This window comes from Anopheles coluzzii, chromosome X (genome assembly GCF_943734685.1).
Source record: "Anopheles coluzzii chromosome X, AcolN3, whole genome shotgun sequence".
In the NCBI taxonomy this organism is placed as follows: Eukaryota; Metazoa; Arthropoda; class Insecta; order Diptera; family Culicidae; genus Anopheles; species Anopheles coluzzii.
In genome coordinates, this window is record NC_064669.1 from 21,315,778 (window position 1) to 21,331,147 (window position 15,370).

Here is a 15,370-nt window from a genome sequence, read left to right on the forward strand (position 1 = left end):
CACTTAAGTACATCCTTCCACAGGGAAAGTTCTGGATAGACTGAGAATGCCTAACACCCGGAAAAGCGCGATAGCAGAAAAATCATGGTGGATCGAGAGAGATGGGTAGACTCGGTCCAGCGTTATCCGCTGGTAAATGCATGTGTGTGTGACGAACGAAATACTTCAAACCCCGCTTCCCCCGTATTTCATCCATAATTTTTCGTCACACGCACACACCTCTGCACGGGCGGCGGTTTGCCGTCCAAAATCTAGAGAGAGAAGACAGGGCCTCTCGCTTTGGCACACAGAAAAACCTCTCAACAATTTCGGCTCTGCTACTTGGGATATGGCCCCACTTCCCAAGGACGCAAAAACCAACGGCAGCCTGTGTAATCTGAGCTCCCTACAAAGCTCTCCACAAAGCACTCGTTTGCAGGCTTGTCGAGAGCTTCGCCTCAGGCGCCCGAACCATCCGTCACGCACACATCTAAACGTTCTGGTTTCTTCAGCCGCTCACGCATACCAATGTGTTTGCTTCACCCCCTTTTTCGGATTGCTTATAGAAATGATGAGGCTGTTCACATTTGCTTTATGCACACATTCGCATGCTGTTTATTGAATAATATCCCTCTCCCTTCCCACATGTGTTTTGGCATACTCCCGCTGTGTAGACGGCAGAACGCTTTCCCCCTTCCAAATTTACCGTTCTTCCTCCTCTCGTTCTTCCTTCCTCCTACCGCGCACGGGGTACCATCCGTGCTGCGCGTGTTCAGCTGGCTTGAGTTTAGTGATGACGTCATGAACAGGAGCTGCGCGTGTTGAACCGGCTTCTGTTAAGTAATGACGTCCTCACTGGGGGCTGAATGAAGCAATAATGAATGTAAGTAGTATGTATTACTATGGAGAGTTTAGCGCAGAGGATTAGACCAAAACTTACCTTAATATTTTAAAACTGAAAAACGTTTTCTTTCCGTCGCTCACTTTGAAGATTGTTGACGAGGCTAGCATGTAGTCGTTGATAAATAGCGCACACACCTGTAACTTTTTAGACGCCAAGGGTTAGTTGAATGTACCTGCACAAGCACACAGCAAGAAACTTACCTCAACAATTTGCTAGGATAAATCATTTCATAACTGAGGAAGAAGGAACACGGCACAAAACGTAAATGAGCAAAGTACGTCGCACAAGAAATCGCACCTCACTTCAGTACATCCTTCCACAGAGAAAGTTCTGGACAGACTAAGGATGCCTAACACCCGGATGAGCGCGATAGCAGAAAAATCATGGTGGATCGAGAGAGATGGGTAGACTCGGTCCAGCGATATCCGCTGGTAAATGCATGTGTGTGTGTGACGAACGAAAGACTTCAGACCCCGCTTCCCCCGTATTTCATCCATAATTTTTCGTCACACGCACACACCTCTGCACGGGCGGCGGTTTGCCGTTCAAAATCTAGAGAGAGAAGACAGAGCCTCTCGCTTTGGCTCACAAAAAAACCTCTCAATAACTTCGGCTCTGCTACTTGGGGAGGAGCTGTACAATTCGTTGGCGATTTCGGGAAAATTTGTGGATGTGTGTATTAGTGTGGTTGGTGGTAAGGAGATGAAAGCGACGCGTGTGATCGAGACAGATATTCGGCCAGAGCATGGCCTCCGTTCGACGAAATTCGTTTCGGTGCTCAGTGCAAAAAGCACTCTCTCTCTCTCTCTCTTATTGGCCTGCTCACAATAGAGCACGTCGATATGACATGGCCCGGTCAACAACAATTCTCCAGGATGCTCGGTCCCTGGCTGCAGCCTCCCATCCATGCAGACACCCGATCTCCGTCAGGTCTCGCTTCACCTGGTCCAGTCATCGAGTTCGCTGTGCTCCCCTGCGCCTTATGCCGAACTGGGGATCGCTGTCGAACACCTTCTTTGTGGGCATTAGTCCGGCATCCTCATAACATGCTCAGTCATCGTATCCTGCCAGTTTTGATGATGATGATGACCCACCTCTGACCCCTACAAAGGATTGATATGTTCGATGTATCTTGCGATAATTGGGTAAAGCTACAATTATTCAAACGAGTAGATGTTTGAGAGCTGAGCAAAGCATAGAGGTATAACGAGTTATTAGCCCGATCCACACCAATCTACCAAGCTCCGAACCCAGAGTCTACTGTACGCGCGCGTGTCTCAATTCAATGTAGTCTCATTCTATTAATTTTTTGTATATTTACAGTTTTAAAACTTTGGTGCATTTAGAATGTAAATTGGTTTAAAAAAAATTGGTTTATAAAAAAAGGTAGACGTCTTTTTATTAGATTATCAATGAATATCATTGACTGATACGTCACTCTCTGTTTTATGGACATCCATTGTAAGACCATTCGCATTGTAACAGAAGAGGTATAACGCCCACAATCAAGGATAGCCCGCATTGCCTTATTCTGAAACCTTTGAAGTCGCGTGAACTGTGTTTCAGTCGCCAGAAACAAAATCGAGGCACAAAAATCTAGATGAGGTCCAATAAGTGATAAGTATAATTGTATCTTACCGCAACGGTTTACATCCTTTCTCAGTCTGCAAATAACTCCAACCTTTTTGGCCACCTTCTTTATAACGTTGTCATTATGGTCCGTAAATCTGAGTTTATCGTCAACCATCACTCCTAAATATTTTATACTAGATACAGTTTCTACAGATACATTATTTATTTCTAATTGGGTGGGTAGGCTAAATAGTCTTCGACACACAACCAAGGCTTTAGTTTTCTCAGGATTCAATTTGAGTTTCTTATGTTTCAGCCACCCATCCAGTGAGTCCAGATCCTGATTGAGTTTCCTAACAATATCACAATGGTCACTACCACTAATGAAGATAACTGTGTCATCCGCAAATAAATTGATGTCGCAATGCTGTAAAACCCTTTTCATATCGTTAATATACATTAAGAAAAGTATTGGTGCTAAAACACTTCCCTGAGGTACTCCTAGGGTGTTCTCGACGGCACTTGATATTTTGTTGTTAAATACAGTTCTCTGTGTTCTGTCTTGGAGAAAACTCTCGAACCATCGTAGTTCGTTGCCTTTAATGCCAAAACTCATTAACACTTTTAATAATAGTGGCCTCGAAGTTGTTTCAAAGGCCCTTTTTAGGTCGAGGAATACAGCAATTGTAGTCTTTTTATCATCAAAAGCTTCTTTCCATTTTGCCAGCACTAGGTTAAGAGCCGATTCGCAAGAATGACCAACTAATTGATACTAATTGTTCTTTAACAACTGTCTCTAACACTTTTTCAAAAATATTTATTTAGTTTATAGGCCTGAATTCATTTGCAAGAACGGTTCCCGATACTTTTTGTATAGGTACAACAAGAGACTCTTTCCAGGAGGTTGGAAACACTCCTCTCGTGATCGAATAATTAATAATGTTTAGTAGTTCATGTCCTACAGTGTGAAAACAATCTAGTAGGGTTTTTGAATTGACATTATTGATTCCTGATGAATTATTTAGAGTTTTGACCACGTTTTTCAATCGTCCGTAGGAGATAGATCTAAATTTAAATATATAGTCCGTTTCTCGAAGACTTACGTAAGCTTCATTAGTTTGACCAATACAATGATGAATGTCCAATACGCTCTGGACAAAGAATTTATTGAAAGTTTCAGCAATTTTCTCTGAGTCATACACCGTTGATCCATTGAATATTATACAAGGACTATTAATAGTTCCTCTTGGATTCAGTAAAGATTATAGGATTTTCCAAAGTTCCTTACTATTCTTTCTATTCTGATTAATTTTATGTTCAAAATATGAGTGCCGATTATGTGACTCAATCGCTTGAGAAAAAGTATCAAAAATGCTCATTTTCTATTATGATCCGTGTTAGAGCACTCAATTTGTCTCTGGTTTGATATATCGTACTGAACGAAGGTCATTTGCATTACCTGGCTCAAACGTAGACCGTTTTTTGACCAACAGCTTTCCGTCAGGTTAAAGCTACGGAAATCGTTTTGTTTTACGGTTTAACTACTAAATACATGCAATACGTTTGGTTTAAAAATATGTAATTACATTCAGAAGGGATTTTTGTAATTATTTACTTAAAAAGGATGGAAATAACAAAATGCACACAAAAATGGGAAACGTATCAAAAACGCTACTTTGCATGACATTGCCAAAAATATTTTAAGAACAATGATACGCCACACGTATAAATAATTATAAATTGGTACGATACTTCCTGCGTTCCGCGATGCAGTTTGTTTCAACTAACAAAGCCATTTGAGATCGATTTGGCAGCAATGTCTCGAGTCAACGAAAGAAGTCTCTAACAAGCTTGTATAATACCGATTTTGTTTCAATTCGTGTACCGCGGTTTTGTTTGATACTTTTCCGTTTGAATTAGATAATCGACACTATGATCTTCGGGTTGTAGTTAAAGCTCTACTATATAAATTTCTAGCTGTTTTATAAATTGTCCAATCAGAATTCTGGTTTGTTTGGAGAAGTTTGTTATAGTATTTGTCTCGTTTATGTTTCTGCTGGGCCAATTGAATTGTGTACCATTTAGCTGAACAATTTGTGTATATTGTTTTCTCTTGCACAAGCTGTGACATACTATTCTCTAAGACAGCTGTTAACCTAATACATTTATCGTTGATATTAGCAACATTTTCCTGAATTCCTTCAAACACCATCCTATTCAAAATTTCTGGAGAGTACTTTTTCCAGCACTTAACTCGTAATAGATTAGTACGGGTATATTTTTCATCGATTGTCCATTGAATTGTTTCATGATCTGAAATTTTTAAGTTGTTTTTAATGCAAGTTGAAACTGAATAGTTATTTGTATACATGTGGTCAATCAATGTTCTACTACTGCGTGTTATTCGTGTGGGCAGATTCACTATTTGTCGTATGCCCAATCCTTCTGTAATCCTTTTTAGATGTCTAGACTCAGATGTATTCATCCAGTTGGTATTAAAATCTCCCATCACTATATTTATTTTATCGTAGGCTAAAAATTGTTCTAACCACTCCTCAAGAATAGCTAGGAACCTAGAAGGACTCGAACTGGGTGAGTGATAGATTGGGCCGTACCTTGCTTTTGTAGTATTTTTCAAAACTGAAATTGCTAAGAACCAGTTACCTTCTTTCGCTTCATTTAGGAGCACCTTAAATTGTACTGAGCTATGTATATATATTGATACACCACCAGTGTGTCTAGAATGTGATAAACATGAAACTGTATTATAGCCTTTTAGCGAATATTGTTCGAAGGCTTCCGGATCAACTATGTGAGTCTCAGATAGAAATATTAGTAATGGATGTATTTCGTCAACCATAGTTTTAAGCATACTGTAATTAGAAGACAGACCTCCAATATTTAAGTATACATAAGGAAAACTCTTTTTATGTTTCATGGTGGATGTTAATTGCTATTAAACTAGTTCTTGATTCCTCAGTTTTAGCTTCTTATAACAAGGGCACTGGTAACTATTAGCCGCATGTTCAATTTTATATTTTAATTTCCTGTTCTCATTTGCTAGAATACAATTTATACATTTAAACAAATTAGCATCTTTTGTGCACTGTTCCGTTGTGTGATTGTCACTGCAACGCGAGCAAGCAACTTCATTTCTACAATCCACACTCTTATGTCCAAAGCGTCCACTTTTGTAACATCTCATTACATGGAAGGACTCTTTCACTAGACAGCGATCGAATCCGATATAAACCTTATCTTTTTTTGTAAAATAAAGAGCTGTAGCGGAATCCACTTCCATCAGCACATTATATTTCTGATATTTAAAAGACTTGTTTTCATGTCGGCCTAAGATTTTGATACATTTACCAGGGAAACCTTCGTTTTGGGTTTTGATCAAATCAATTATTTCCTCATTTTCGAGGTTTTCGCTCATACCAGACACTCTGAATCGTCTTAAAGGATCTGAGGTTGTATACGAACATCCTAGTTTTGTCTCTATGGCCCGTTTAGCTTTCTCGTGTTCATTTTCCGATTCAAACTGAATTAGAATCTGCCCTGTTTTACCGTTTCTGAAATTCAAAATTTTATGTTCTTTTGGATTCAATTCAGCCCTTAAATCCAAACGCGTTTTATCAAATGACTGATCCTTTTTAGGGATTACAATTAGGGTTTTACAGCTTTGAACGTCAGACAGTTTTTTTTAATTTTGAAATCAACATTATCACGCACATTTTTTCTCAAATTTAACTCATTTTTTCGTTCAGCTATTTTCTTCGTGGCGCCTGGTGTTATTATGTCCGAGTTTGGACTATTGGTGCGTTTACGTTTGTTCCGCACTGTAACCCATTCGTTTTCATACGAAGTAGATTGCATACCAGAACTTGTTTGCAATGATGGTTGGGAATTCTTATTTGGCGTGCATGTATTAGAGCAATCTTCACCCATATTATTTAATCCCACTTGCTTTTCTACTTGTATCACATTTAGGTAAATACCACTACGCTCGCACTTGGCAACTGAGAGTTTAGCATTAAGCGCCTCAACTAAATCAGATTTCAGTATCTCAAACTTAAGAGCAAATTCTTTCATGAGGGTTTCAAAGCCTGCATCTAGCATCGCTTTGCATTCACCCAAATCATTCCTCCCTAATTTTTTTTTGTCACACGCGTCACAACAGAAAACGATGTTAGTCGATTCATTTATCATACGCGCAGCCACTCTACTAACTTTCGTACAATCTGCGTGAAAGCCTTGGTCGCAACCCACACACACCAACGGACAGTCACCGGCAAGTATGTGTCCGGAGCACTTTACGCACTCTATGACACGTACCTTACCTTACACTTCACAGAACAAGAATATCACACACACAGGCAAATAAATATAAAAATATCAGAACGCATCCGTAAGTGACGCTTCTTCGTTGACTCAACAGCTACACACAATAAATTAAAACGTAAACAAATACTTATCCTTATACCATCAAACTATATATTAATTACCACACCCATTCAGTTTGGGTCATAATAACAACAACTGATTGAATGCTTCTCGTCAAATTCACACTTAAAAAACCCGATTCAACACGGAGCTACAAATGAACAGACACACTCTACATTTGTCAACTGTCGCCACACACTCTACAGTTTTCGCCACCGTCAGGATGCTCAGTTCGCCATACAGCTCAGCAAGCTCGTGGTTCATCTTTCTCCTCCACGCTCCATGCTCAAACACACCGCCAAAGATGGTCCGGAGGATGTGTCGCTCAAACACACCCAGAGCGTTTGCATCCTCCGCTCGGATGGTCCAGGACTCCGTAGAGGATCATCGGGCGAATCAATGTGCGATATATCTCACATTTCGTGCGGGCTCGAAGTCTTCTGGATCTCAGCAGTCGGTAAAGCCCATAGTATGCACGATTCCCCTGCACAATGCGTCTCCGGATTTCGCTGATGGTGTCGTTGTTCGAAGTAACGACCGTTCCGAGATAGCAAAACTCCTTTACTACCTCGAGACTGTCGCCGTCAACGAATACACTACTTCCCAGATGGTCTGAGTTACCGGCAACCAGGTACTTCGTCTTCGTCGCATTGATTCTCAATCCAATTCTTGCTGCTTCGCGTTTGAGTCGGGTGTACGCCTCACACACCTTCTCTGTTGTAATGCCGATGATGATAGTTCCGAGATAGCAAAACTCCTTTACTACCTCGAGACTGTCGCCGTCAACGAATACACTGCTTCCCAGATGGTCTGAGTCACCGGCAACCAGGTACTTCGTCTTCGTTGCATTGATTCTCAATCCAATTCTTGCTGCTTCGCGTTTGAGTCGGGTGTACGCCTCACACACCTTTTCTGATGTCATCCGCGAAGCCAAGAAATTGGAGACACTGGTAGAGGATCGTGCCACGGATGTCGTTGTCTAGCCCCGCGCCTCCAATGACACCTTCCAGGACGATGTTGAAGAGCAGACAGGAGAGTCCGTCACCTTGCCTCAGACCCCTGTGAGATTCGAAAGATTCCGGGAGTCAAGTTCGATACTCTCACCTTGCACAGCACCCCGTTCATGGTGGCCTCTAACAGCTGGATCAACTTCCCAGGGAAGTGGTACTGCTGCATGATGCTCTATAGCTCCTTCTGGTCTATGGTGTCGTAGGCCGCCTTGAAGTCGATGAACAGGTGGTGTGTTGGGATCTGGCGCTCTCGGCACTTCTGGAGGATCTGCCGTAGAGTGAAAATTTGGTCGGTGGTGGATTTGCCTCCAACAAACCCAGCTTGGTAGCTGCCGACAAAATTTGTTACCCAGCTTGGTAGCTGCCGACAAATCAAGGGGCGCAAGTCGGCAGAACAGGATCTGGGACAGGATGTTGTAGGCGGCATTTAGGACTGTGATGGCTCGGAAATTCAAACAATCCAACCTGTCGCCCTTTTTGTAGACTGGGTGAATAACACCCAGCTGCCATTCCTCCGGTAGTTCCTCCTATTCCCAGACTTTCTCGATCAGTTGATGCATTTCGACGGTAAGCCTTTTCGGCCCCATCTTGAAGAGCTCGGCCGCCAGACCATCGCTGCCGGCAGACTTATTGCTCTTAAGCTGCTTGATGGCGCTGGCAATCTCATCCAGAGATGGCAGGGGCACCTCGTCGTCTGCACCGATGCTGTCGCTGTTGTTACTGCTGTGCTGCTGCTGTGGTGATTGCCTTGTTCTGCCACTTGCGCCAGCCTCTCCTCTGCTCCATTCAGATGTCCTTCGTAGTAGTACTTCTACCTTTCGATCACCTCCCGCTCGTCCGTTTTGAGATTTCCTTCCGCATTCCGGCACATTGCGGTTCTAGGAGCCAACCCGCTCCGTGCCTCCTTTACTCTTCTGTAAAACAAACGGGTGTCTCCCGACTGAGGAAGCTACTCCAGCATCTGTTCGTCTGACTCTTCAAAACGGTGCTGCTTGGCGTGGAAGAGCAGGGTTTGCTGTTTCCTCAGTCGTCTGTAGATCTCCACGCTCTGACGGGTTTCATGCCGTTACATGCGGACGCACGCTGCATTCTTCTCCGATAGTTCTCGTCTGCACTCTTCGTCGAACCATTCCTTTCTTTCTCTACGTGGTAAGCGGCTGATCTTGTGTTCGGCTGCAGTGGTGATGGCTCGTTCCACCATACACCATTGGTCTGCGAGGGGCATCACGGTGATGTTGTTGTCAGCCGGAAGCGCTTCCCCGAGCGCTGTCGCATACCCCTCCGCCACATCAGCACACTTCAACCGGTTCAGATTGAGCCATGGAGTGGGCTGACTCCGTTGGTTGTTAACCACGGAGAGTTTCTGGCGCAGCTTTACCATAACCAGGAAATGGTCCGAGTCGACGTTTGCGCCTCAATACGTTTTAACGTCGATAATATCCGAGAAGTGCCTTCCGTCAATCAGAACGTGGTCGATTTGGGACTTTGAATCACCTTCCGGGTGTCTTCAGGTGTAGCTATGGCGGTGTGCATGCTGGAAGAAGGTGCTGCGGATGCTCATGTGCTTGGAGGAAGCAAAGTTTATCAGCCTGAGGCCGTTGTCATTAGTCAGCTGGTGGGCGCAGAAGCTTCCAATCGTTGGTTTATATGCCTCCTCCTGACCGACCTGAGCATTAAGGTCTCCGATGACGACCTTCACGTCATGTTTTGGGCAGCGGTCGTACTCCCTCTCCAGCTGCGTATAAATGGCCTCCTTCTCGTCATCGGTGCTCGTAAGGTGCGGACTATGCACATTTATGATGCTCAGATTGAAGAATCTGCCACGAATCCTCAACCTGCACATCCGTTCGTTGACCGGCCACCACCCGATCACTCTCTGCTGCATCGCACCCAGCACCATGAACGCAGTACCGAGCTCGCGCGGCTCTTCACCGCTCGAAGAACACGGTTGCAAGTGAGCCGGTGAGTCATGTTCCAACGGGAACCGCACTAGAAGCAGGTTTCCATGACAACCGGCGCCGATCGCGTACGGAACCTCCACGTGCGGTGTCATATTGATTAAACACCTACCAGCACCGAGACACTTATCTAACAAATTAGTTTTGGTCCAGGCTTTCGCGAATAAAAATCTTCAGTTTAGTTAACCTTTTTTTTAACTTACTCTGGCAACCACACACATAATTCTTATTTTACATGTTCATCTCTGAGTTTAACGTAAAAGCTAGGGTTTGGTTATTTTACTTTTTTTAAATTGCTATCGTAATCAGACGTGGTCCGCCAAATAATTGTTAGTTTTTTTTCCTATTTTTCCAAAAAAAAAAATCCTGTTAACTTTGAAAAGCTATAACTAAAAAATGGTAGTGATCTGAAACAATCTATGCACAGTTGTAGAATCTGCGTCAGGTGATGCAATTTGCAGTAGATTATTGTTTAATTGTTTATTACTCGTTCAATATATAATAATGGATCCGTGTGAATGTTCTTAAGTCTAATATTAGTTTAAAATAAGTAGTAAGATCATCTTAATAATTCGCTTCTAAGGCAGTTTTTAAAGGATTGCACTGAGGTTCCAAAATCAAACAAATGACGAACTTCGTTAAACACCCTAATCATGGAGTTGAGGGGGTCTCTAGATCCATATCCAGTTCGACTACGGTTCAAGGCAAGTAACGGACGAGAGCGAAGCTGAACAGCAGGCGCGTAAAAGTTTAACTGATGGAGTAGGGATGGACAGTCGATGTTATTTTGCAGTAAACCAGCCACAAATAGTTGCTGTGCGGTACGGCGTCGGATGTGGAGCGGTTACAGTCCGAGGAGCAGAAGTCGCGTTTCATAAGGTGGTAACTGACTGCCAGGTGGCCAAGGTAACAAGCGTGTTGCGTATCGGGATAAGCGACACTGTATCGGTTCCATTCTCTCAGAAAGTCTTTGGGTTGAGGGCTTCCAGACGACACAGGCGTATTCGAGTACCGGGCGGATAATACCACAGTATAACGCTTTGATGCAGACTGGGTCTTTTAAATCTCTTGTTATCCGAAACAACATGCCAAGCAATTGATTACCTCGGGTAATCACCTCCTCTGTTTGCTGGTCAAATGACAGCTTTGAATCAAGTATGACTCCGAGATCCTTCATAGCATTAGTGCGTTCTATTGGTAAACCGTTAACTGTGTAGCTGGTGTTCTTAATTTGTCGTGCTCGTGTGAATAAAATGACTCGGCATTTTTCAATGCAGAGGCTCAGGCGGTTTTGATTGCACCATTGGTGAAAATCGAGAAGGTATTGTTGTAGCTAGGAGTGGTCTGTGTCATTTTTTATCGTCATGTAGATTTTAATGTCATCTGCATACATTAAATGATTCGCTGCTGGTACTACATTCGATAGGTCGTTGATGAACAGTACGAACAGTAGTGGACCCAAGTTGCTACCTTGTGGCACACCAGATGATGCAATGAAAGACCTTGAATGGCACCGTGAGAAAGATACAGCATACGATCGATTGACAAGGTACGATTCTAACCAGCATATTAAATTTCGCCCAAGTCCCAACTTATTCATCTTGGCTAAAAGGATGTTGTGATCGATGCTATCAAAAGCAGCCTTTAAATCCATATAAACTGCATCTGTTTGCATCCTGCTATCCATGTTACGGAGACATTGTGATATAAAGTCAACAAGCTTAGTAATCGTCGACCGCTTTGGAACGAAACCGTGTTGTTGAGGGCTAATATAGTGATATGAAGCCGTGAGTAAACTTGTTTGGATCACTTTCTCAAAAACTTTGGCTCCAGCACTGAGTGATGTTATGCCTCTATAGTTGGCTGCATCTTCCTTGTCACCTTTTTTGAATATGGGGATAATCCATGAACTCTTCCAAATAGAGGGGAATTCTCCTTGTTGCAGTGAAAAATTAAAAATTTTGGTGAAGATCGGTGCAATGGACTCACAGCATCGGCTAAGAATGATGGCAGGAATACCATCTGGGCCAGGACTAGCTTTGGGCTTGACTGCTTTGAGCACATTTAGAACAGATTCTTGCGATATATTAGTTAAATTAAGGTCGATGACATCATTGGGAGTATTAATTAAAGCGTTGGTGATAATATTGTCGTCAGTAGTTGAGATTGTGTATGCCTCCTCGAATCTACACGCAAATATATCACAAATATCTGAAGCAGTTGAACCAGCTCGGTCATTGTGGTAAATCGATTTAGGTGTCACATTTGTATAAGTTCAATTTACTTCAATCATTTAAAGCAAAATTTAAAGCAAAACGTTACATTGAAAACAACATTCGTTCCAAATCCGCAGTGCAAAACCTCGCGGATTTCTCCCCATACAAACGGGAACGTTCGACCCCGGCAGGTAGAACTCATTCTTTCACGCGCTTCTTACGGTCTCTCAATGGTACGTTATTTTAAAACTGAGCGCCAACTGAGCGCCTTCTGACAACCGCGGCGAACGGATCTCGTCGTTCGAAGCCCATAGTCACCCCGATAATCTTGAAAATTTATGCGCAATCTTGGCGCAATCTGAAATTGTATGGAAATGACGTTTATAGCTCAGGGTTGGCTACGCGAAATGACTTATGTTTTGATAAAACGAATATATGCGCAATCTGAGATTGCGCATCGTGTATTAATACGGTAAGCCTCTAAAGTCGTTGGTCACCCGGGTAGCCCGGTTGCCTGGAATAGGGGTATTGCAAAAAATAATTCTAAAAAACAGGTTAATTACACTTAAAACATTCCAGAGAAAGATGGCTGTAGATTACACACATATTCCAAATTTCAAGTCAATCGAATTTCCAGAAACGGAGAAATAAGCTATCAAAATCGAATTGACTACCCGTGTAGCCGGTTGCCAGGAATAGGGTTAATGGAAGCTTCGGCAAAATTTCAAGTGCTGAGTATAAACGAAGAAGTGCCAATTTGGAGGGTATAATCGTATAATCAAATGGAACATAATTCATTTTGTACTGAGCGCCGAAACTGATTTCGTCGAACGGAGTCCATGCTCTGGCCGATTGCTTTGCGATACAGTGAGCTCAAGAAAGGGTTTCATTTATTGTGGCGCCTAAAATTACCAGTGAGCAACCTTTGAACACTTTTCAATTGTCAAAGCTGCTAATTCCGAGAGATTTGAAATTGGCGGATCCCGGATTCTACAAGCGTAGTGGAATTGATATCCTATTGGGGCAAGAAGTGTTTTACGAACTGCATAAAACAATCCAAACAATAAAGTTTTGCGAAGTGAACGGTTTGAAATTTGTGTTAATTCAGTTGGGATGGGTACCTTTCGGACATTTGGGATATTGTGAGCAAACAAAAGGTGTTCATAGTGTACTGATTTGAAACAGCATAACGGTGGCGATGGAGAAGTTTTGGTAACTAGAGGAGGTAAAGGATGCGACGAAGCCTACCGAGAAGGAAATGGAGTGTGAAACCAGTTTCGAACAAAGTGTTTCGCGAGATGCTAGTGATCGTTGCGTGGTAAAACTTCCATATAAATAGCTATTATTATTAATTCCATGAATAGCTTTGCAGCGTTTGAAGCAATTTCAAAGAAAAAGTTGAAGTAGGGTAAATGTACCTATAGTGGTGGTAGTACCAATAGTGGTGCTATTGCTCTAAAATGCGGTTCATAGGGCAAATTTAAAGTAATTAAGTTATTTAAATTAGTGTGAAATGTTCTTTAGTCTTTTACAAAGGGTTTAAAAGTTAAACGGGCCCTTCCGTTACTTAGTGACCGAAAAATCCATTATTTTATGAAATGTGTCAACATTTTTTCCAAAATCCTTAGGATTTCATAACGAAACTCATTTTTCTGTTAACGTTCTAAACGACCACATAACCACGAATTACTAGTTTTTCAACATAACTGTTATATAATGTTATTGTTTTACTAAAATTATTTGCCTTTTGACCATATTTATGCATTTTTAAGTGTTTTTTACCATAGTGCCATTATAGGTACACAAAACAGGCATGTTCGTATAGTGGTTATAGTTATAAAATCAATAAAAACAGGTCGTTTTAGATTTTTTCGAGGATATTTTTGACATGTCGTACTTTTTTCACTAAAATAAGCAACAGAAATGAGTTTTATGTAGGTAATTTACCAAAAACAGGCCAAAATTCGCTTATCTCGCTGAATGAAAAATTGACGTCAAATCAAGCACACTCTTCCGAGTGTAGGTTGACGACAGGTGTGATGCGGTACTTTAGCCAATAGTTTCATGGATCAAATTTATACATTTTTTACGATCAAATTACGCAAGAAACCTATATTAAGGCCGGGCTACATTGATCGTACTCCTGAGTGTAATTTTTGTGAACGCGTACGCCATCTAGCGGCGGCGGGTCGAAGCTAGAGGCTGGTATAATTTATCTGTCAAAAAGCGTTTTGGGTCGAGGAGCCTATAGTTTTGATCACAAACCAGTGAACAAATAGCTCGGTGAGTATGTTCGATATTTTGTTGTGTATGTTTTTTTGAAAATATGTGGTAATTTAACATACATATTCGGCCAGAGCATGGATTACGTTCGACGAAATCCGTTTCGGCGCTCAGTACAAAATGAATTATGTTCATTTAAACATACATTTATATCCGCCAGATTCAAGTGTTCACATACAAAATACAGCATGTCTTTGCTTACCCATATGTGTCATTTCTCCGTTTATATCAAGCACTTGAAATCTTGCCGGAGCTTCTATGAACCCTGTCACCGGCAACCAAAAAAACATCATATTCCATGCAACCGGGCTACACGGGTAATCAGCGACTATGAAGGCTTATAATTTTTTAATGCGTTATGGAATATCGACGCAATATACTGAAGATAATTTAATATACTTATACAGTTTATATAACTGTGTATAGATTGATTCAACTCGCTATCGTTTTTACTACGCATGCGGCGAGGTTCTGACCGTTCCCTGAAATGAAATATTTGCTTAACTTTTTTCTGTACCGATCAAGGATAATGTATTTAGAAGGTTGATTTTTATCGCTTTTGCTGGGTGACATTGTGGGGGACATCTGTCACTCTCTGCATACAAATTTCATGACCCCGCACCAGCCCTCGCCGATTTTTATACCGGAGCCCACGGAAGAGAAATGTCAAGTCAAGAAAAGTCATTTTGCTCTGAACAACTTCACCTTGTCATTTATAACACCTTGGTACCGATGCTAATAAATGAGCAACAATCTATGCGGTGTTCTAGGTGAAGTACTGTAAGTTCTCGTTATATAAAATAATAATAATGCGTAATGCTTGTAGGTGTTCCATCAATATAACACCCAACGTGGAGGTATCGTTCGCGATCTACGCCGGCTATCCTGGAAACCTGCTTCTAGTTCGGTTCCTGTTGGAACATGACTCCGTGGCTCGCTTGCGACCGTGTGTTTGTCTAGCACGTGTACATAGCTTAAGATTATTTAAATACATAATATTTTTTT

At 41.9% G+C, this 15,370-nt stretch overlaps 1 protein-coding gene across 1 annotated transcript in view; it reads left to right on the forward strand.

Moving 5' to 3' along the window:
- LOC125908439 (uncharacterized protein K02A2.6-like) overlaps nt 1–8,185 on the forward strand; it is a 64,425-nt gene extending 56,240 nt beyond the window's left edge. Inside the window, 1 exon segment of the mRNA XM_049611227.1 lies at nt 8,112–8,185. Within this exon segment, the coding sequence (XP_049467184.1) occupies nt 8,112–8,185 (74 nt within the window).
- The last annotated feature ends 7,185 nt before the right edge of the window (nt 8,186–15,370 follow it).